Source organism: Mus caroli, chromosome 10 (genome assembly GCF_900094665.2).
Source record: "Mus caroli chromosome 10, CAROLI_EIJ_v1.1, whole genome shotgun sequence".
NCBI lineage: Eukaryota > Metazoa > Chordata > Mammalia > Rodentia > Muridae > Mus > Mus caroli.
This window is the reverse complement of record NC_034579.1, coordinates 107,965,307-107,988,772: the sequence shown is the minus strand read 5'-3', so window position 1 is coordinate 107,988,772 and position 23,466 is coordinate 107,965,307. Positions and strand designations below refer to the sequence as shown.

Sequence of the window (23,466 nt, the reverse complement as noted above, 5' to 3'; positions counted from 1 at the left end):
CCTTCCCCTCCCTCTCTCCTCCTTCTCCTCCTCCTCCTTCTTCTTCTTTCATTTGTCAGTTTTCTGTATTGGCACAAATCTGAATCCAACCTCACACGCTACCAAGTATTCAGATGGGCTTCACAGCAACAGATGTCACTGGGTGGTTGCATCACTGCCTTTAGATCTCAGCCTTTGTGTTTGTAAGCAATGTAGCACACCCAGCCTAACTTTCTCTTGGTGACTTTGTGTTTTAACTTGGTTTCTTATTTAGCAGGCTTTCCCCCTTATCTGGCTTGAAGCTAAATGTCTGGCTGTCCACCTTCTGAGTCCAGGAGCCTCAAAATCCAGTGTGTGTCCTTGATTAATGACTTTCCTGTGTTTTCAACTGCGCTCAGGTGTTAAGTACCTGTTGTTTCACCCTTTTCCAGTGTGTAAGCTTCTGTCTACGAAACGGAGGAGGAATCTGTTTGGCTGTCTACAATCGAGGAGAAAAATGTAAGATTCTAACTTAATTTTTTTAATATAAAAGTTTTATTGAGATGTAATTCCTGTAACATGAAAATCACTTTAAAATTTCCCACTGTTTTATTACAAAAGTCAACATTTATAAGAACCACTTTTAAATAATGCAGTTTATTGGCTTTTAGTATGTCCACAGAGATATGCCACAGTGATGGTTAGTGCTGCCAATTTGGCAGAATCTAGAATTACCTGGCAGATGGGTCTCTGGGCATGCCCGAGGGGGATTATCTTGGTTACGTTAATTTGCGTGGGAAAATACATCATTATTGTGAATGAAACCATTCCCTGGTGTGGGAATCCCAAGCTTTCATGGAGAAAACAAGCCGAGCACAAGCAGACTTGCATTTATTGCTGTCTGTTTTCTGATCGCGGATCAAACGTGACAGGGGAGCTCCGGCTGCCTTGATGCCCCTGCTATCCTAGACTATACCCTCGAAGACTCAGTTAGAATAAACGCTTTTCCTCTTAAGTTGCTTTGCTCAGAGTATTTTATCAACAGATGAGACACAAAGACAGCAACTACCACCAATTTTTAGATTGTTTTTAACTCCCTAAAGAAACCCTGTGGCAGTTCTCCACCTCCGCCCTTTTATCCCCCGGCAATCATGAGTCTGCCTTATTGTTCTTTTTCATAGCTTCTTTTCACATATAGGCATTCCATGTAAGCTAAATCACGTGAACTCATGATTCCTTGTGTATAGCTTTTTTTTTTTTTTTTTTTTTGCTTAGCACAATGTTTTCAAGGTTCACCCATGGAGTGGTCTTGCATCAATGTATTTCTTCGTTTGCACCATCAAGTGTTACTCAACTTACAGTAGATAATATTTTGTTAGTCTTCTCACCTATGGTGATATTTGGCTCACTTTCACTTGTATGAATAATGTTGCTGTGAACAGTTGTGGACAGCCATTTTTTGTGGTTATGTTTTTACTTTGGGGGGATGTATACCCCAGAGAGTTGAGTTGTTGAGAAACTTAGTCTTGAGAAACTGTCAGATATTCTTTTCAAACAACGACATTATTTTCCACCTACCTGGGGTCAAGCTTCTATGTCATATGATAACTCAATGAAGCATCTATTGAGGGACCACCAAACTGTTACCTGGAATGACCACATCACTTTACAGAGCCACTGGCAATGTAAGAAAAGCCCACGTTTTCTGATTCTTCGGCAATGCTACATATCATCTGTAATTTTGATTCTAACAATCCTACTGGGTCTGAGGTAGCATCTCATTTTTTAACTTTGATTTACATTTCTCCAATTATTAATGTTGTATAGTATTTTTCTCATGTGCTTATTAACCATCTTATCTTTGGAGATGTGTCTATTCAGCCCTATTTTTCTTTTTATTTTATGTGCATTGATGTTTTGCCTGCATGTATTTCTATGTGTCAGATCCCTTGGAACTGCAGTTATAGACAGTTGTGAGATGCCATGTGGGTGCTGGGGATTGAACCTTGGTCCTCTGGAAGAGCAGCCCATTCTGTTAACCACTGAGCCATGTCTCCAGCCCCAATCCTAACTCCTTTAATGTTGCTGAATTATAAGAGTTCTTTATTCTCAATGAGGTACAATTGATATTTTCTTCTATAGTATAGATTGTCTTTTTTTTTTAAAGATTTATTTATTTATTATATTTTAGTACACTGTAGCTGTCTTCAGACACACCAGAAGAGGGCATCAGATCTCATTACAGATGGTTGTGAGCCACCATGTGGTTGCTGGGATTTGAACTCAGAACCTCTGGAAGAGCAGTCAGTGCTCTTAACCTCTGAGCCATCTCTCCAGCCCATAGATTGTCTTTTTAATTTAAAAATTTTTTGATAATTTCATACTTTATTATATTTATATCATTTACCCCCTTTACCTCCTCTCATGTCTCTGTCAAATTCATGGCTTCTACTTCTTTAATTATTACTGTTTTACACACACACATACACACATGCACACAAAATTTACAGAGTCCATTTATTGCTGCTTATCTGTATGTGTGTGCCAAGTCCTGCATGGCTTCTGTGGAAGGGACAATGTGTTCCCACCTCTGGTGCAGAGCCAGTGGGAAATGGGCTTCCACAAGTTAGCCGTCTGTCTGTCCATATGAAGTACCACACTGTATTGATGACTAAATTTGTTGTGGATTTAGGCATTGTCTGACTACTGCTTACAGACTCTGGACAACTCTTTCAGAGATGGTTACTAGGTGTACGGCTTTTTTTTTTTTTTTGTATAATAATGTATATATTTTTTGCTTCATGTTCCTTCTTCGGGAAATATTCTCCCTGTGATAGTAAGAAACACCATGCATCTGGGAGGTGAGGCTGTGTCTAATGTCCTCAGCAAAATGGTAATTGCTGTGACCTTCAAGACAGCCATTAAGGCTGTGAGAAAGAACTTTGACAACATGAGTTCAAGGATGTATCGTTTCTCAACTAAGTAAATATATAAACATGCAATATGAATTGTATGAGGGGCTTTACAGACCTGAAAGAACAAAGACAGCTGCACTAATGAGCAGAAAGGTAAAAAGGCAGGCAGATTCCTGAGTTTAAAGTTAGCCCAGGACAGAACAAGTATACATCCTGGCGTGGTGGGAATGATAATCTGAGGATGGGGTCCCACGCAGCTAAACTGATTGTTTGTGCTTACAAAGGCAGGCAGATCTCTGAGTTTATTTGCTGTGTTAGAAACAATGTACTTGCTGTCTCTAAGAATCAAAGAGCTAAAGTCTTAAAATACTGATTCATGGGATAATCAAAAGGGAACCTGGATAAACAATTGGTTGATATGTAAATAAAAGACTGGGCTTTGGCCTGCAAGAGCCGAGCTAGCCACACAGCTGTCTGGAGAGCAAGCAAGAGCAGAGCACAGAGTGTCAGCTTGTACCCATGGCTGACATCAAGTCATTCTTTTGCTGCTCCCAAACACCCGTTCCTCAGGAATCAGGGCTTGTCCTTTTCACAGGAATAGGACTGATCCATTGGATAACCTATCAGAGAGCTTATTCCAGCAGCCATTGGTTGCATGTAGTTTTTGAGCTGGAGAGGGGAGCTTATGAAATGCCCCCTCGTCCACATTGGCATGTGCTGTTGTTATGCAGATTTGTGTAGCTGACCATACAGCTGAAGTTGCATGGGTGCAGCTTCTCTGTCAAGTCTAGAAGGCACTGTTTAGCAGCAGTCTGGAGTCCTCTGGCTCTATCAGTCTTTCTGTTTTCCTCCTCCAGGATTTTCTTTGAGCATTGCAGATGTATTAACTGGGACTAGGCACCTATAGGATTACCTCAGATTACTATTTTTCTATTGTCTTATCTTGGAGCCTCTCTTGGAAAGTTATTGACCACAAATACAGTGGATTATTTACAGGCTATCAGATCTAGTCAATTTGTCTATATGTCTGCATGAAGCACCCACTCTATATTGATGACTAAATTTGTTGTGGATTTTGGAATTGTCTGACTACTGATTATGGACTCTGGACAACTCTTTCACAGACTCCTCTGTTTACTCATCATACCAGAGATATGGAGCATTTAGGGGATCCTCGAGTGTGAATTGCTTCTCAGCAACTTTATTGATAACTCAGCTTTCTTATGTCTGCAAAGTCTTTGATCACTCTTTTATATCCCTTTAAGCTTCTAGTTTTTGTTGCTGATACTTGTGAACTTATATTATTTTTGTATGCCTCAAAAAGAAAAGGAAGCCTTTTATGTTGTTTCCATATTTTTAAGTGAAAAAAAGTGGTTACAGTATTTAATAGACTCAATAAATGCCTTAAATTAACTTTAATATTATTTAAAGCATTTTATATAGTATTCTTATATAATTTATTTTGTTCATATTTTTCTCCTTTCCCAATTCCTCACATATCCTTACCACTTCCTCATCTACGCTACTTTATGTTCTCTTCCTCTCACTCTTCCTCAAAAACATACCCCAAACTGAAAATAAAAAGAGAGCAAAACAAAAAATAAACATCAGAACAAATGATATAAAAACAATAGGACAAAAAAAATACCAAAACAAAATAAAAAGCACACAGACACACACCCACACAGACACACACAGACACACACACACACACACACAGATACACACACACAGACACACATACAGAGACACACACACACAGACACACACACACAGACACAGACACACACACACACACACACACACAGAGGGAGTTCATTTTATGTTGGCCAACTGCTTCTGGGCATGGAGCCTGTCCTAAAGTATGATTGATGTACCCAATGATGTAAACAGATTTTTCCTTTCTTAGAAAGTATCACTTGCAAATAGCTTCTTGGCTAGGGATAGGACTTCGTGCCCATTTCCTCTCACTGGTCTGAAATGTTTGTCTGGTTTGGATTTGTGAATGCTTTCGCAGCCTCTGTGAGAGGTTGACACTCTTTGTTCTACTTGGTTATTGCACAGCTTGATTCTCTCAGATGGACTGTGATCTCTGTTGGTCAGTGCTGTGTTGGACACTTCTTTACATCCTCAGGATTCAGTTCCCAGTGCTTAATATAAACTCAGAGTTCAACAAAAAAATTTTTTGAGTTATACATCTGTTCTTATGTATAGCTCTATAGTCTGTGATCCGTTGAGTCCACTTTTCTTCACACCCTTCTCCTTATTTGGAGTATTTGAGGAGATGGTACAGTGTAATGGTAGAGAAAGCCAAAATTGCCTGAATTAAGATCCTACTTTGAACATTCTTTATTTGTGTGAACATGTGAACCTTTGTTAATTTACCTACAGCTTTTGTGCCTTAGTATACATACACACATACACACACACACATGCACACACACACACACAACCAGTAACTCTTTGTGAGTGTTGTTATGATGACTGTTCTGACATATAAACATGCATAGAAAGTGTCCAGAATTAGCATTGTCAACTGTCATTTTTTAAATAATTACTTCGGTTAATTTATTAATACTTGCTTTTCCTATTAGCTACTCAGTGGTGGTTTTCAGAGGAAATAGGAGCTCGATGTCATTTCCAGAGATGGATCCAGCAATAATCCTAAACCTGCAAGTCTCCAGAAACAATTAAAATCCAATCAATGTTAACACATACAGCCTTGCTTTGAAGAACCTTCATTTTGTTTTCTGCATAATCAAACTGTATAAGTCCCAGATTTTGGTTACTTCTTCAGTTAAACATGTGCTCTTGGTTAAGAATTTTCCATTCTTCAAAGGATTGCCAAGCTTTCCTGTGGCTTTCTAAAGTTGGAAAAGTACAAATATAATCTTGTCTATGCCTGTCAAATTGCTGGGTCTGATCAGGAGGTCATAGAAGGAGAGCAATAAAATTGTATCAGAAGAGTATCAAAGGGATAATGGGCCTATGGGCATTTCATTTCCATACATTTCTTACTTAATGAAGAACATTCTAGAAGGTTAGCATCTGCGCTAAGTTCAAGCCTCGAATTTCAATAGCCTGAATATCCTTCTACATGGAGACACCACGGGTTTTGGAAACAGACTTCTTATGAAAGCCGTCACACACACACACACACACACACACAGAGGTAAAATTTGCATAATGTAACGTCATGCCGGCAGAAAAGCCTTTCTTAAGTTATTTTTTTACTTTTGGAAAACACAAAGCACTTAAACTCATAGTTACTTAAAGACGGAGGGTAACCTTCCAATAGCAGGCTTGAGATTTAAAATTAGACGACGGCTGTTTTGTTGCAAGGGAAAAAAAAATAATAACCCTGATGTATTGTTCCCCTCCATCTCTTCCCAAAGAGCTACTCGACCTACGAAACAAACAAATCTCATCAGGAGCACAGATAACCCCAAGCTTCAGACGTGTAATCTGACTGTGGCCATCAGCAACCAGAAATGAGTTTTTTCTAATCAGCTTTCCATCACTCCTCAGTCACTCATATAAAGGAACACAGGGAGGGGAGGAAGCTCATTGCTCTTCAGCACCAGGGTTCTGGACAGCGTCCTGAGCAGCAGCTGCCACTGCAGTTCCTCCTTCACCTCTGCCAAGGCTGCCCCTCTGGTCCCCCCTGCTGCTGAGAAAGAAAATTACACCGGGAGCCATGCAGCCCGCAATGATGATGTTTTCCAGTAAATACTGGGCCAGGAGAGGGTTGTCCTTGGATTCTGCGGTGCCAGAAGAGCATCAGCTACTTGGCAGCTTAACAGTGAGTATCGAGTATCTGGCAGTCTCCGGTGTTCTCTAGGGCATCAATGGTCTTAACCTCACCATATGGACACCTGCTGTAGAGTAAGCATGCCGTTCAACTCCCTCTTCCTCAGTAGTCTTGTCTTACTGCCTCCTTTCTGTCTGCCTTAGCTCTCCACAAAGTACAAGCAGCTGGGCGAGTTGCTGGGAGATAAACTTTCCTCAAATAGAAAGTGAAGTTTCCTATCGTGAAGAATGAAAGATTATGTGAACCAATGTGCTAAATTCACTCCTCCTTCAAAGTACAGAACTTGAAAGGCTGATAAGGAAGATTTGGGAGAAAGAATTAAATACATCTCTCTGGTTTCTACAAGGCAATATTGTCTCCTATGCCCTACAGAGCTAATATGTGTATTCTTGAGATTAAGTGCAGGTTTTGGAATAAAAGAGGAACCAGGGCCCTTCAAAGGTTTTCCTGCACGCCACGTTACTCCCCCTTTAAAGCTTAATTGATGGAAGAGTTAAGGAAGCATTCTGCTTGCTTCAATATTTACAAGATGTGTGTGTGTGTGTGCGTGTGTTTAAAATACTAACATTAAAGAATGGTATTTGAAAAGTTACAGTTCTTGCAAAGGTTTAGGTCTTAATTTGACCAATAGTTATTAGCTTTAATAAACACAGTGTTTTGATTTGCTAACATGCAATAAAATACACATCCAAGATTCTGTCATTAAAATGTTAAGGGATGCTTCACCGTTGTCCTTCCTGTTTATCAACCAATTGCAAATTCAGCTCGTCAGAGAAAAATTGGGTTAATGCCATAGCTCCAAGTATGTCCATTCTATTTATTACACACAAACGCTGAAAAACAGTCACAGCAACTTTCTTAGCACTATTTAAGTCGATTTGCGAAAATGAGGCCAAAATGTAAAATAGCTTTTCTAATACTCAAGTATCATGAATATTTGTATGAGGTTTTACATTGAGGAATTCCGAAGTTGTAATAAACGGCAAGAAGAAAACCGCGAAGCCCTTCAGTTATGGTTAATGTATGACACTTTCCCATAAAAATGCACCTTAGACATATGAGACCCGGGCATTACGTGGAGAGGGGGGAGCAGATGTTGGGAATAGGAAGACATTTGAGCTTCTAATGACTAAATATACTGTCAAATGCCAGTGCCAGCATAAACTATTCTCCCTCAACTCATAAATAATAAAATATCTATTCCTATTATATATAAACGCAGTGAGGGAGGTTATCTTAATGCATGGAAATAAAGCCAGTAGTGAACTAGGAGGAAGACAATGGCAAATCACTTACCACTGGGTTCTATGTAAATGTGCAGGTCTTAGTTCCACGAGGATGTAGTAGACTGGTGTGACTATGCTACCTCATCATTAGCCAGGAAGACAGATCTCTGTTTGCCCAACTCTGCATCAGATGTAACGAGTACAAAACAGACCATCATAATCTTACATTGTCTGTCAAATGGGACATTCCTAGGTTCGATTTTCAAATTCTGCAATGTGCTCTGATTTTTGCTAGACTCTGTTATTTCTATCCTTAGCCGGAAGAACTTAGTCATTACTCAGATTGTCGTGTGTGCCCCTAATAGTTAGCTAGCTGGTTTTCTTTCTCTCTCGTGTCTTTCCAACTGCCTGTCCTATATGTGGCTGAAACATAGTAGTCACTTTCCAGACTCAACTGTCCACAGAGGGATTTGTTGGGCACGCTGCTCTGTCACTGACTTCCTCAGTGAGCAGGAAGATTCAGACTTGGGTGCAAAGGCAACTCCACTTTGAGTTTGTATGATAGGTGGGGCTTGCAGCATTTAAGAGGAATCTCTGGATAAATTGAATCATCGAAACCTCTGGGATAGAACTGACTCTTGTGCTTCTACTTTCTTGAAGCAAAATAAGGCTATCAAAAGCGAGGACAAGAAAAGTGGCAAAGAGCCCGGCAAAGGCGACACCACAGAGAGCAGCAAGACAGCGGTTGTGTTCTCCTTGAAGAATGAAGTTGGTGGGCTGGTGAAAGCACTTAGACTATTCCAGGTAAACGCAGAGCACTCGTTCTTCTGTATCCTCAAGGTGGCTATGTGCCTGGCGATAGACTTGTTCCCTGTCAATAAGGCATTTCTGGGTAACATGGCAAAAGAGTCAAAGGAACCAAATGTCACAAAGCTTTAAAAAGGGAGTTTACTCTGCCCAACAGTGAAATAAGCAGGTTTACGTGAGCTGTGATTTATTAATTCAGTCTCAACCAATAGCAACTCTGTTACTTGTTGCCAGATGAAGTCTGTAATTCAAAAATGTGAGCTTTAAAGTAGAAAAATGCAGCACACACACATACACACAATACACACATACATATAGGCAAAACACACATACACAGAACACACACATACATATAGACAAAACACATACACAGAACACACATATACACATAGACAAAACACATACACAGAACACACACATACACATAGACAAAACACATACACAGAACACACACATACACATAGACAAAACACATACACAGAACACACACATACACATAGACGAACACAAACATACACGACGCACACACACACAGTGAACATACACAAAACACACATACCTATACACATACACACACAACACACATATGCATACATATACACATATACAGAAAACACATACACACAATATACACATATATATAGACAAAACACATACACAGAACACATACATACACATAGACAAAACACATACACAGAACACACACATACATGACGCACACACACACAATGCACATACACAAAACACACATACCTATACACATACACACACACCACACTCACAACACACATATGCATACTTATACATATACACATATACAGAACACACATACACACAATATACACATACACATAGACAAAACACACATACACAGAACACACACATACACACAGACAAAACACACACACACAGAACACACACATACACACAGACAAAACACACATACACAGAACACACACATACCCAACACACACATATACACACAATGCACACACGCAAAACACACATACCAACACACACAACACACTCACAATACACATATACATACACATACATACACACATACACAGAACACACACATACACACACAATGCACACACAAAACACACATACCTACACACACATATACACACAACACACTCACAACACACATATACATGCATACGCACATACACACGTATATATACAACACACTTATACACATAGACAAAGCACCCATACACAAAACACACACTCACAACACACATATACTTATACATACACAGACACACATATGCACACACATACACACAGTGCTTCAAAATGCCAAGAGTCTTTATCCTGCTTTGATCTACTAAACTTTAACTGTACACATGTAATGAGAGCATATTTGTTGCATAAAATGAGATATATGAACACAGGCACTTATTCTTGTAAGCTTCATTTCATGAATGTAATCGAAGGAGTGTCTTATAGAAAGATATGCCATGGTCCCTGGCACGAGTCCTTGTTTTGAGTCCTAAATGAAGAGCTTGGGTGAGGAGGAACACCTTGTCCATCTGGTGTCTTCTCCACCTGAAGCAAAAGCCTCTTACAAACTACATGTGGTTGGGAGCGATGGCTGGTCACCAGGGCTGTAAGATAAACAGTTCAACTCTTTCTGGTGCCTTAGGCTGCTGTGTAGCAGACACATAGGGGATTTGGACCCGTGTTCTGCTGGGTTGGCTAACTGCTCTGTGCGCAGAGCTCAGTTTGATTTCCTCATTTGTAAAATGGCAATGATACCAATTCCTATCTAACTGGCTTGTTTGGATGAGGCGATTTTGTAAAATGCAGACAGGAGGCATTATTTGTGATGCCTCTAGATGATCATAGATTGGGAATTAACCTGACTCGGAAAATGTTTCCTTGTTCCCCTTTGGCCTTGAAGAAAGGACCAGGCACCATAAACAGTGTTAATGGAAATCTAGAGTAGTATTTTACACATAATTATGCCATGTAGGGCTGTGTCCACATGGTGCCTGAAGGCAAGCCAATTCAATTTGACAGCTGGGTGCAGTGGGAAACATCCCTGGGGAAGGGGCTTGCACTTTGAATTTGCACTCTGCCATCAGCTATTCACCAGGTCTCAACTAAACCACTTAACCCATTGAGATCTCAGTGCCCAGTCTAAAAATACTCACTCTGATTCAACCAAACCTTAAAAGCCCAAAATGGCACAATGAACATGGAGTCTCTTGGGCCTTGAACTTAATATCGATCCCACTTTCATCATTAGGCAATTTATAAAATAATGTGTGATCGCCAAGCTTAATAAAAACAGAAATAGAACACCCAGGATTGTATCAGAAATGGTGTGGGACCCAGAGTGCAGTCACAGAAGTAATGGGGCAGTGTGTGTGTGTGTGTGTACGGAGTGGAGTGTGAAGAGGGGACCTTAGGCTACAGTTATCAAGGGAGAAAGGTGTATCAATGGGAGACTTAAACCAGATTTTTAAGCATTAAAGTCATTGCTCTTCCCGGAACAGCTTGTTACAAAGAGATTCACAAAATGACAGCTGCAGAATATATCTTCCAGTGGAGCTGGCCAGGAGGATGCCAAAGACAGTTCCGCTGTGGTCCTATAGGGGTTATTATTACTGTATCTTGCCTCTTCACTACTCCTGAGTTCTTTCCCTTTTAGCCTGGGAGATTCTCCTTTGTACTCTATTCTTGTTTACACCCCCCCCCCCACCTAAAGTTCTGGCTATGTCTTGATGAATATTTTCCTAATCTTAGGCATTTTGCATACCCCCCATTTGCTGCTTGTCATTTCAAAGATTCACTTCTTTAAAAAAGAGCCTATTTAATTTTTTAATTTTTAAATTATTACTATATGCTGCAGGGTCTTGCTATGTGGCCTAGAAGAGTTTGCTATCCTGCCTCTGCTATCTGAGTGCTGAGATTTTTACGAGTCATTATGTCTGACTCTAAATGATTGTTTTATTCTTAAACTTTATTTTAAAAGTAAGCCTTTTATTGCTATAAGATTAAGAGTGTGCATTTTGCCAGGCAGTGGTGGTGCACGCCTTTAATCCCAGCATTTGGGAGGCAGAGGCAGGTGGATTTCGGAGTTCGAGGCCAGCCTGGTCTACAGAGTGAGTTCCAAGACAGCCAGGGCTACACAGAGAAACCCAGTCTCGAACATTTTGTGTTTCTCAAGAGTATGGAAATACAAATTTTAGGATATTACTTTATGGTAATGTAATAGACAATCTTATCTCCTTGTCAATAGTCATGCGATAGCCATGGGATGTAGGCCTCTCTGAGAAGTGATGTTATGACCAGGATATATTTTATATGCCTTTTATATGCCTTCAATGCTCTCTTCTTTTTGATATGAGACAGGACACCCTATTCAGAGGCATGGCAGCTTGCCTTTCTGATTGATAAGAAGTTCTCATCTATTAATCAACCCAAACACAGTTGACGCTCTTCCACAGGTCCTGGACGTTTTACTCTTTGATAGCTGCACAAGGCCAGCATTCCATTTGTTGTGATCTGAGTGTGATTTAGAGATATTCCTCATGTTTCCCTAGGAAAAACATGTCAACATGCTTCATATCGAATCCAGGAGGTCCCGGCGAAGAAGTTCTGAAGTTGAAATCTTCGTGGACTGCGAATGTGGCAAGACGGAATTCAATGAGCTCATCCAGTTGCTGAAATTTCAGACCACCATTGTGACCCTGAATCCGCCGGAGAGCATTTGGACAGAGGAAGAAGGCAAGGCTGATTTCTTTTTTTTCTTTAGTGGCTGACTTTGGAATATGACAGATGTCCCAAAGGCGAGTTAACATTATCAAACCTGCACTGTTACCTGCAGATCTAGAGGATGTGCCGTGGTTCCCTCGGAAGATCTCTGAGTTAGACAGATGCTCTCACCGAGTCCTCATGTACGGCACTGAGCTTGATGCTGACCATCCAGTAAGTCTGCCACTTTCCGGTCAATGTGCCATGTTCTGTGCTGTAATGCTGTATTGTAGAGCAATTTCGTGTTTATCCCTCATGACCAAGAGCAGGCTTTCAGATGATTAAGTTTCCCCGTACATGTGTTGGCACGAAGTAGGTTAGAAAGATGGCATTCTCACATAGAGTTTATTTATAAAATGGTTGGGCAGAGGAGGAGATTGTATGCCTTGGAGAATATTTCTGTGGAATTAGACAGCCTAAAATATACTTGTGGATGGTGACCCTTGGAAGAACGGTGAACCGAAATTGATCACACCTTTGGGAAACCAGGGAGGACTAGATGTGATGGAGCTCGGTGAGAGAATAAAATTCTTGCCATTTTCCCTGACTGGAGGTAGTTAAGAGCAGAGTTATGTCTTGACTTCAGTCTCAACGGAAAGGCAGAAGAGCTTTAAAATAAGGCCGTGATGGAAGAGGCATCCCTTCCCACATCTACCCTGAATCTATCTACCACTGTTCCCTCCTCGACTCCAATAAAAGTGACCATCTTTAGAGAAATATGACACTTGGGTCGGCATTTCCCATTTTCACCCCCTCCCCCACTTTATATTGGTTTTTATTTAACACAAGAGACCTGGAAACTTCTTTATGGCCAGAATGAAGTACGGTGAAGTAAGCAATATACACATTCATTATGAGCATCCTCCCCCCCCCCCAGTGTGCGGTGGATCACAGTGGGTGGATACAACCCTGAGATCCAAACAGATGGGTCTTGCTTAGTGGGAGGTTATGAGGGTAATGGTTTACAGGAAAACTGTTTAAATGGAGAAAATCGGAGAATGTGATTATACAATCACTGTGCCCTGAACAGTGGTACCTAAGTCTAAGCATAGGACTGGCAGCATCAATAGCATGAATAGCATCTTGTTTTAACCAACCCATACTTCTTTATTTTGAGATTCACGGCAAGTTCAAAACAGACGAGATTTAAGGACTTAAAGGAGTCATTTGGGGCTAGAGAGGTGGCTCAGCTGTTAAGAGCACCAGCTGCTCTTCCAGCTGAGTTCAATTCCCAGCAACCACATGGTGGCTCACGACCATCAGTAACGGGATCTGATGCCTTCTTCTGGCATGCAGGTGTTTATTCAGATAAAGCAGCCATATACATAAAAATACATATATTTTTAAAACCAGGGGCTGGCGAGATGGCTCAGCGGGTAAGAGCACTGACTACTCTTCCAAAGGTCCTGAGTTCAAATCCCAGCAACCCCATGGTGGCTCACGACCACCCATAATGAGATCTGACGCCCTCTTCTGGTGCACCTGAAGTCAGCTACAGTGTACTTACTTATAATAATAATAAATAAATCTTAAAAGTATAAATAAAGGACTCATTCGGCATAATATACCAATTCAACCCAATGCAAATATACCGGTGGGACCAAATAAATGGTTCCACACACCTACTATTGTTGCATTATTTGCTGAAAGCTGAAACAATATAGACATGATGTGTTCTAGTTGCAGCACAGCATAAACATTCACAGCGAGTCCTACAACAGCAACAGAACACGTATTAAGCAGTGGCTTTAGCCGTCATCTATGTGTTATCTTCCCTCTCCCAATTTCAGAAGAACTGCAAATCAGTGCAGGCTGATTTAAACGATTAGGAGGATGAAGACTACATAGGCGCCCGCCGCTAACTGTCAGAATGGCGTTGGTGAGGTCCGTCTACCTCTGTACCTTAGGGTGCTTTAATGTGAAAAGTAGAAATAACAATTCTTACTGACCTCAAGGGGGTGTTTGAGAAGCCAAGTTAATAAAGAAAAAAAGGCAATCTGGCAACAGGAAATGTTGAAATTCGGTAAGGAAACACCACATGTAAGCATCCAAATCACTGCTTAGATGGGAAAGGAGCTTTTTTTTCTTTTAAAGACTTATTTATTATATATAAATACACTGTAGCTGTCTTCAGACACTCCAGAAGAGGGTATCAGATCTCGTTATGGGTGGTTGTGAGCCACCATGTGGTTGCTGGGATCTGAACTCAGGACCTTCGGAAGAGCAGTCGGGTGCTCTTACCCGCTGAGCCATCTCACCAGCCCAGGTAAAAGGGCTTGTGAGATCCTCTCCTGTCTAAAAGCTCCCTTAGTGAGGTTTGAAAATTACTTAACCCAGAGGAAGGGTTTGCAGCCATTTGAGTGGAACCGCCGCAGGGGCCACTGACCTTGCTGTGAACAAAACGCATTCCAACATCAAGAGCAAATTTTTTCTGCACTTAACTTTATCCCATCACTCCTAATTACACCTGCTTTATGATACCTTCACTTATTTTCTGTGCAGCCACTTGAAATAATTGCAAGTACTTAGCAATCCCCTACGTCTCTTGTCATTTTTTAAACCACATATATTCGCCTTAGAGGCACACACCAAATATTCATCATGCAAGATTCGATACTGGCAAGTTGGTGCTTTCCTAAGTTTTGATTTGGTGAAGAAGATGGGAGGAGTTGTCTAAGGACTTTTTATGTCTGAGAATGACTACGGTCATTCTAGGACAGACACAGGGGCTCTTGACGTGAGACAGAGCAGGAAAAGCTTAGGATATAGATCATGCTGCTTTGAGAAAGTAATAACTAGATGGGCCTACGGCTTTCAAGTTTAACGGACAAAGAAATTGCCTGGGAAATATTTGGAAATACAGACAGTGTCTCCCTGGGGCATTAGAGTCTGTGTTTCTTGAGAGCTCCCAGTTAAAGCTCACACTAGGGGATAAGGGACCATGGTTTTTGACTTGCCAGGGCCAAGACTGGGAGAGTTTTTCAAGATGAGGTTCAAGGCCTACTCTTCAGACACTGTAAAAAAATGAGACCTCAAGTCATCCCCCAAGAGCTGAGGGAAGGGGACTTTCCACCAACAGACTGGGAAGTCTGTTTGGAAAAGGGTTTTTAGAAGATTCTGACCTACTTCAAGTGTGAGAATTATGTCCTAACTCTTTGAAGCTTAAATCAGAATCTCTGGGGGAAGTGGCCACGTCTGAAGTGTTATTAAAACTCCCCAAGTGGGTTCTAATATCACACCAGGTTTGAGCTGTTGGAGGTGCTTCTTTGAGTGGCAGCATAAATTAAACTGGGCACATTAAGGTTCAGGCTGGGTTTTCAGTCCATTTTGATTTAATTGAGGGGTAGAGTTGTATAGGAGGCCCTCTCCGGATGCTAGGGTCGCCAGATTTTTACGAATAAATATATTAGGTTGCCCAGTAAAAGTAGAAAAATGTGTCATTTATCTGAAATTGAAATTTAACTGGACATCTTGTATTTTTATCTGGTATCCCATCCCTGGCTTCAGTTCAGGATGGATGGCCAAAATTGCTCTGTGTCAGGAATGGCTGGTTGCAGCTCGTAAACGTCTCTTACTTTGCCAGTCCGTGGATGAATCCAGGAAGCGCTGGATCTCCCCCCACCCTCACCCCCGCGCTCGACATTTGTGTAATCACTGCCACTCTCAGCTAATGAGGCATGATGAGCAAATCTCTCTCTCTTGCATTCCTGGAAAAGGTGCAGGTGTTTGCCGAGGAGGGCCTTGAGGTTCTTCTGGAGGTCCTGCAGATTACGACGCAGTTACCATGGTGTCCGGCCTGGCAGGAAACAGGGAACAGGTGCTGCTGGGCTTTTCACGGGACTCTTTCCCTGTTTTTCACGGGCCTGCTTTCATTCTGAGTCATAAACGTGCTTGGAATTCTTCAGCTCTCCCATCCCAGGTAGCCCGTTCTACTAGTGAGTGAGAAACCCCCTTTCCAGCATGAACCTGCTACCGTCTACACAGGAGACGTTTTTCTATTTAGGCCAAAGACCCCTATGTAAATGTGGTAACTATGCTCACAAGCTTTGCTTCTGTCTACATTGTAGGGTTTTAGGAGCCTGCCTAAGAGCCTTAGGTTAAAAACCATCTGAATTGTAAGTGCAAGGGGAAAAAACATACTAGTTTTAGTCCCTTTTACAGTCTTAAGAGAGATTTTCCTCTCTCCCCTCGTGAGTACCTCTTTTGTTATTCCAAGAAGAAAGGTAATTCTTCTGTTATGCCCAGCACACAGCCAGCCATATGAAGGAAGATTTCTAGCCTTGAGCTTCATTCTCTTTCAGCTGGACAAGAGGACTGGGCTGTTTTCTGCTGAGCTTGTGTTCCCTTTGTACATCCATCCCACCTTGCAGAAATGTTTATATTGCTGCTTCAGTAGCCTAGGCCACAGTGGGCACCTCTTAATTACCACTGATTTTTATGGTCCTCGAGGCCAACACGATTGCTTGTCTTCTGTGGTTTGCAGCCTCAGCTTCATGGTCATTCTTGGTGGTACAGGTGTATACACATAAGAAGCAGACACAGTCCCCGTCCTCCCCCTCCCTCCCCCCCCCCCCCCCCCCCGACTTTTGACAGCTTGAAGAAACAAGTCCAGCAAGAATTGGTTGTGTTTGGATGAAAAGAAAAGGCAAGTAAGAAGCTGATGGCCATGAGGAGAGGAGGAGGAGAGACGGTTTAGTAGACCAGGAAGTCCTCTCACAAGTCCACGTGGTTGATAAGTGGCAGCCTCCGTGTTTAATTTCCCAAGTGGATAAGGTTAGATTAAAATATTTTTTTAATTATTATTTCATATTTTAAATAAAAAATCTTGCAGTTGGCTGAGACACATTAGACTGAGAGTCCCTCAGTGGGATGAACAGAGCAAGCCTGCCCTTGTGCAGGAGATTCACCTAGACTTGCACTGTGTGATCATAAAACACAGCAAAATCTCCTCAGCCCCTGCTAACTTGGGGGTCTGATAATTACTCGGAGTGACCGAGTCTTTGATAAATGCTACCTTTATTAGTTATCTACACACAGCGATTAAAATGGGGGATGAACATGCAAAGCTGACCTGTCTTAAAGGAACAGGCTAAGATGAACTTGTTATCAAGGTCAGTTTCTTGTGAGTGATATTTGAAAACCAAAAGATCCTGCACGAAATATTAATCTGTTTAACTTAAGCCACGCTGCTTGCCTTGTGGAAAGGTAAACTCTGGCCCGGATTCCCATCCATCCCAAATCAGTAGATCCACGTTGAAAGAGGTTTTACTGTAAGCACAATTCCGATTTTGCCTGCGTCGTCGTCAAGTCGGTCATCTGAGGATAAGACTTACATTTGAATTGCGCAGCCCCGGTGCTTCTCTTTTAGGTCTTCTGCAGCTCATTTCTCGGCACTTTGGTAAATGACTTAATCTCTTTTCTGTTTAAGGGATTTAAGGACAATGTCTATCGACAGAGGAGGAAGTATTTTGTGGATGTGGCCATGGGCTATAAATAGTAAGTACCTGCATCCGTCTTTCTTGTCAATGGCTAGTTAGGAAAAAACACATGCTGTGTTAAACAGAGCTGTCTTCTCTGCACTTTGCCACTTGCAGAAGACAGACAGGAGGTGTTTTAAACGTCTGCCAACATCCCAGGCTTTAAATGCCAAACCTGATGTTTGACATCTGGGGATAATTGTGAAATCATGAGCTCTGCGGGCTCCATCCCTAGTGCTACACTGATGCCACTGTGGCTGCAGCCCCATTAATTAAGCCCCATTGAGCCACTACTGTTTTCTTGGCCAGGCTTGAAAACCGTTCTCCGGTTTGACTTGGACTTTTCAATAAGCTATATCAGTGTCCACTATTTCCCAAGAAAAGGAGAGAATTAGGCAAGAATGGGCCAAGGAATCCCGCAAGCAGCCAGTGTAGAAATGAAATGTGTTCGATTTGCACGGAAAGGAAAATACCGGACAAATTCCGGTCTGGAGTGTTGGGGAGTTTAATCGTCACATTGCAGGGTTCGGAGGAAGATGGCATGAGCGCTGTGTGTTGTGAACGGCCATTGGTAGCGGTGATAGGCTGAGTGTGAGACTGACGTGATTGTACATATTTACTAAATGCTTTGACTGGGGGAAAAAAAAAACAAACAGAGCAAGCGTTAGGCCCTGTTCCTTCTGTTCTCACTGGTATATGATCAGCAATATGAAGTGTGTCTGTGGAACGAAATGTAAATTCATGCCTGGTAAGGGAAAGACTTTCCTTGTACTCTAGTTGAGACTAGTTAATAAGTTTAACTGACTTCTGAGGCAAAGATTATCACGGATGAGGACGTAGGATACATGTGTACTGTAGAGGGCATTTGTGTCGCCTGCTTTCCTTTCTTCTCTCTCTCTTCCTACTTCTTTCAGTCTGCTCTCTACCTTCTCTTCTCTCTCTCCTTTCTTTCTTTGGGCGAATACTTTGTTCATTTTAACTTCCATTCATACTCTGAACTGTGTCCCTCCCTCCTCATAAGGCCAAGGCAACCTTCATCCATTTTCCATCACCATTATAAAAACTGCAATTACAAAACCAAGAACTACCTGGTACCTGTTTTTCTATAGTGTCTGCTCTCTTCCAAGGAGTGTTTTCCCCCATGCTGTGACTTTTGACATCAACACATGATTGGCCATAGCCCAAACCCAGGTTCTGACGTGCCCCGACATCACTCTCTAATCCTATGTCCCAGCGTATCCCAGTTAGATAGGCAAGAGGGGGCCCCGATGGACTAAATTCACTCTTCACAGAAAGCATACTGTAGCAGGCAAGAATGGATATGGGCTCCTAGCTAGGCTCTCTCTGACTTACAGACTATCTTCATGGAATAAGACCACAGACCCTTTGAGGGGTGAGGGCGAGTAGTCTTTCGGGCATGCTCTGTCCAGGATATGATAAAAGTCCAGTGCCAAGCTGTCTTTTCTCTTGGAGAAAATAGGTGGCTAAAAACCATTCTGGCTTCCATAGGCCCTGCACACACGTGGTGCACACACTTACATGCATGCAAAATAACCATGCATATAGAGCAAAACGAAATAGATAAATCTAAAACAACAATAAGATATATTTCGTAATTGATGCTATGTGTAATATATTATACATATAACTATAGATGGTTTAAACACAGCATTTTGTGGGCATAACGACCAAAGGAGTAGCTTAAATGTGACTTCTCTCTTCTCTGAAGAGCCCAGACACCGAGCAAAGACAGTGTGGTGGTGATCTGTCCCAAGGAGCTGTGGGAACAGAAGCATCGGCTTGAAGGAAGTGTGTTTATATGCTTGAAGGAAGTGTGTTTATATGGAGAAGAGAGTGCAAGGGTGCGGGGTAAGGCGGTCTGAGCATTAACAATGTTTGGCTTTTGTCAGCTCTCATAGCTAAAGGGGTGACGCTGAGCTGTGTCTGAAGTAGGCCTTAGAGTCTGGAACAGGGGAAGGTTTTGTGCTGAATGGAGAACGACTGGCTAAAGCTGGGGCATCTCAGGACGTAGTAGTTTGAGGCTGGTGTGCTGAGTTCAGGCCCATAGGACCCAACTCTTAAAATGGAGGGTTCAGGAGACAGGACTTGGCAGGAAGGTGTGAACTCACTACTTTATAGACAACGCTTTCCAGACCCTCTGCTGTCTGGGGGATTCTCTCATCCCCTATAGAGGGGAGGTCACTTTCTATCTGGGCACTGGTTGGTGAGGTACAGAGCCAATCAAAGAGTGCTGACTCCAGAGATGTTGCAACCTGCTCCTAGGACCTCGAGCAGAGGCCAGGCTATGTAGGCAGAATAACAAAGTATTTTGAAACTGGAATCAGACCATCTGGGTTGGAGGGCTGGTGCTGTTCTATCCACAAGCCCCTTCATCTGCAGAGTGTTACTATCGGCAGGCCCCATCTGACAGGGCAAGGCAGGGATGTAAAAAGAGGATGTATGCTCTGTGCTTGGCGCTGTGCCTGGATCCTGATCAGGGCTCAGTGTGTCAGTTGTTATTACCGTCTTCCAGCTATGCTTTGCTTGCTCATTAAGAGGCTGTTGGGTAAACGGATTATTTTTGTGCTGACAACCATTCTTTTTTTTGTGGAGAGATTTCATAAAAAGAGATTACACTCCCCCCCCCGCCCCGCGCTTTTTTTTTTTTTTTAATGTGTGAGAGAAGCTGTCAAGATAGTGATAACGATTTGGCAGTTGTCTTGGGTGCTTCTTGTGAGTGGAGAGCGTGAAGGAGTCACTTATGGGTTGTTGAACCAGGAGAATGTGACCCCAGGACTGGTGCCAAGGAGAGAGCAACAAATGTCACTTTACTACTGCAATTCCTTCTACTAGTGTGAGCCAAGTCTTGCCTGAGCTTGAGGATGGATAAAGGATAGCCCACTCATGTGTGTATATGTGCGTGCATATGTATGTGTGTGTGCATGTGTGTATGTGTGTCCATATGCATGTGTGTGCATATGTATGTATGTATGTGTATGTGTACCTGTATGTGCATGTGTGTGTGCATGTGTGTGCGTGCATATGCGTGTGTGCATGTGTGTGTGCATGTGTATGCATATGTATGTGTGCATGTGTATATATGTGTGCATATGTATATGTGTACATGTGTATGTGTGTATATGTATATGCATGTGTGTGCGTGTGTGTGCTTACACAGTTGCTACAGCCGGGTGGGGGAGAGGCACACATACTAACAAGTTCCAAATGGGCCTTGACTGTTTTCTCCTGTTTGCCATGCAGCAAGTGAGGTTCCTTTTTTTTTTTTTCTGTTTACAGAAAATGGAGATGCAGTTCCTCATTGAGCTAGGTGGTTTTGAGTGTTGGTGACTATGTGCGTGAACTGTGTGGAAATGTGCTAATGCTTCAGTGTGCTGAAAGGGCGCTCATTTCAGTGTCCTTTGGCTGGATGTGGCCCCAACTGGGAGGACTGGTCTGGGGGTCAATGTTTTGAAAGCAGGGTAGTCTTGGCAAGTCAGCCTATGAGGTACTTGCCAGGAGTTTGATGCCACAAGTGGGACCATTGGGGGGTGGGTGGAGATGAGGAAATACTGTAGGCTGTGGGAGTGGGGGGGTGGGGTGGGGTGGGGTGGGGGTTGTTCCAAGCTGACTGAAGGCATAAAGGAAAAGAAAGTGATTCAGAGCATTGCCTTGTAGCTCATAAAACACACACACACACAACACACACACACACACACACACACACACACACACGAGTTATAACTTGCCAATACTCAATAAAAAGTAAAAATAGGTGCTGTCTGCCACTGGGGGTGGGGGTGGGGCTAGGGGCAGGGGACAATATGCTGTTGGTGATTAGGTAGAAGACTTCCTGGTCCCTGGAGAGCAGTGGTAGGCGCATGGTCAGAGGCATTGAAAGAGATGGAGCACAGGTGTTTTAAGGTTGTTGAAGGAATCGTAGGTTGTAGCCGATGGGTCTCAAGGTAAGAAGGAGAGAGAGAAATAAGATACAGAATAATATGTATTGAAACCACAGCCATGAAACCCTTTAGGGGATTTGTGTTGAATGTTGAATACTGTGGGTTTTTTTTTTTTTTTAAATGGTAGTCTTGAAAGGATAAAACAGGGTGGGGGTGGAGAATCAACACAGGCAGAGAGAAATGAAAAAATTCCACTCTATGATGAAAAACAGCAGGCTCAAAGTCCATATTACTGTGAACTCCAAAGAGGTGAGGGAGCGGCAAAGTGCCTGCATGCTGAGAGCCACCAATAGATGCCACTCAGGCACAGCACTGATTGACAGTGCAGATGAGAAACTTGATTACCCAGAGGCCCGTGGCCACCTGCAGACAGGCCCCTCCACTCAGTGTCTGCAAGGCTTAATTGCCTCCCCAATAATCGCATAGGAAACAGTCCTTAGTGCAAGTGCTACTCCTTATGGCAGACCTGAGAATGAACACCCAGCCAGCCTGGGGAGGACACCATACTAACCTCTGACATACAGACTGCATCCTCTCCTCTCTAACTCAAATAGAGAAGTCTCGTGTAAATGGGGGAGGGGTGTTCCTCAATGGCGGGCACGTAGACTGGTACTTCCAGGGAAATTGAGGTGTGTGTGTGTGTGTGTGGCCGATGGCATGTAGAGGAAGAGAAAAAGAAGAGGTGGCTTTGTTAATGCAGCTTCCAGAGAGGGTGAAGCTCCAGGTATTTTGTCACAAGCCCCTTCATATTTTAGCCTAGCTACATTTCTATACTGAATTGTTAGGGAGCAAGATTGGGGGGAGAAATCAGGAATACAGTTTTTTTTTCTTTTAAATTAACCAGCAAATACATTCCCCCCTCCCCCTGGAGGCTGGTTTAATGATTACTCTTCAACAATGTGCATGCATATTTAATTAAATCATATTTTTGGTGGGGTGGTGGTAGTTATTTCAATTTCATTCTCTTGGAAGAAGGCCTCAAGCTCTGGCTTTAATTATACCACCGTTGTTTGTTTAACTTCTTCTCCAATGGTAGTATGCCTCCTTGGTGTAAATGGGACTTCTCCTGGTTGAAATTAAGGAGACACAGAGGCTCAGGCTATTCTGGCTTTTAGCCACCCACCCCCACCCCATGCACACTCCAGGAATCTGAGAAGTAAATTGGTGAACAACTGATGTCCCCAGGTAAGGTTAGCAGGAGGGGCTCAGCATGTCACAATTCCAGGCCTCATTTAGGGTTGGAACCCCTGCCCTACTTTCCAGTAAGACTCTTGGTAGCAAATTCAGGGACCCACCTGATTTCTTCTTTTTTTTTCTCTCTTTTTTTCCTTTCCTTCCTCTTCCTCCTCCTCCCTCCCTCTGCTCCTCCTTCCCTCTTTTTCCCTTCTCTCATTCCCTCCTTCCCTTCCTTCTTTCCTCCTTCCCTTCTTCCTTCTTTCCTTCCTTCCTTCCTTCCTTTCTTCCTTTCTTCCTTTCTTCCTTTCTTCCTTTCTTCCTTTCTTCCTTTCTTTCTTCCTTCCTTCCTTCCTTCCTTCCTTCCTTCCT

General features: G+C 42.5%; 1 protein-coding gene across 2 annotated transcripts in view; it reads left to right on the top strand.

Annotated features, from left to right (window-relative positions):
• The first annotated feature begins 408 nt into the window (after positions 1-408).
• Positions 409-23,466, top strand: part of Tph2 (tryptophan hydroxylase 2) — a 114,211-nt gene continuing 91,153 nt past the window's right edge. The window contains exons 1-6 of one of the 2 annotated variants that reach the window (XM_021174742.2): positions 409-477; positions 6,269-6,675; positions 8,571-8,714; positions 12,275-12,458; positions 12,559-12,659; positions 17,914-17,981. In XM_021174742.2, the coding sequence (XP_021030401.1) occupies positions 6,571-6,675; positions 8,571-8,714; positions 12,275-12,458; positions 12,559-12,659; positions 17,914-17,981 (602 nt within the window). In that variant the 5' untranslated portion in view covers positions 409-477; positions 6,269-6,570. The remainder of the gene's footprint in view (positions 478-6,268; positions 6,676-8,570; positions 8,715-12,274; positions 12,459-12,558; positions 12,660-17,913; positions 17,982-23,466) is intronic. The other variant, XM_029482722.1, reaches the window with a different exon arrangement.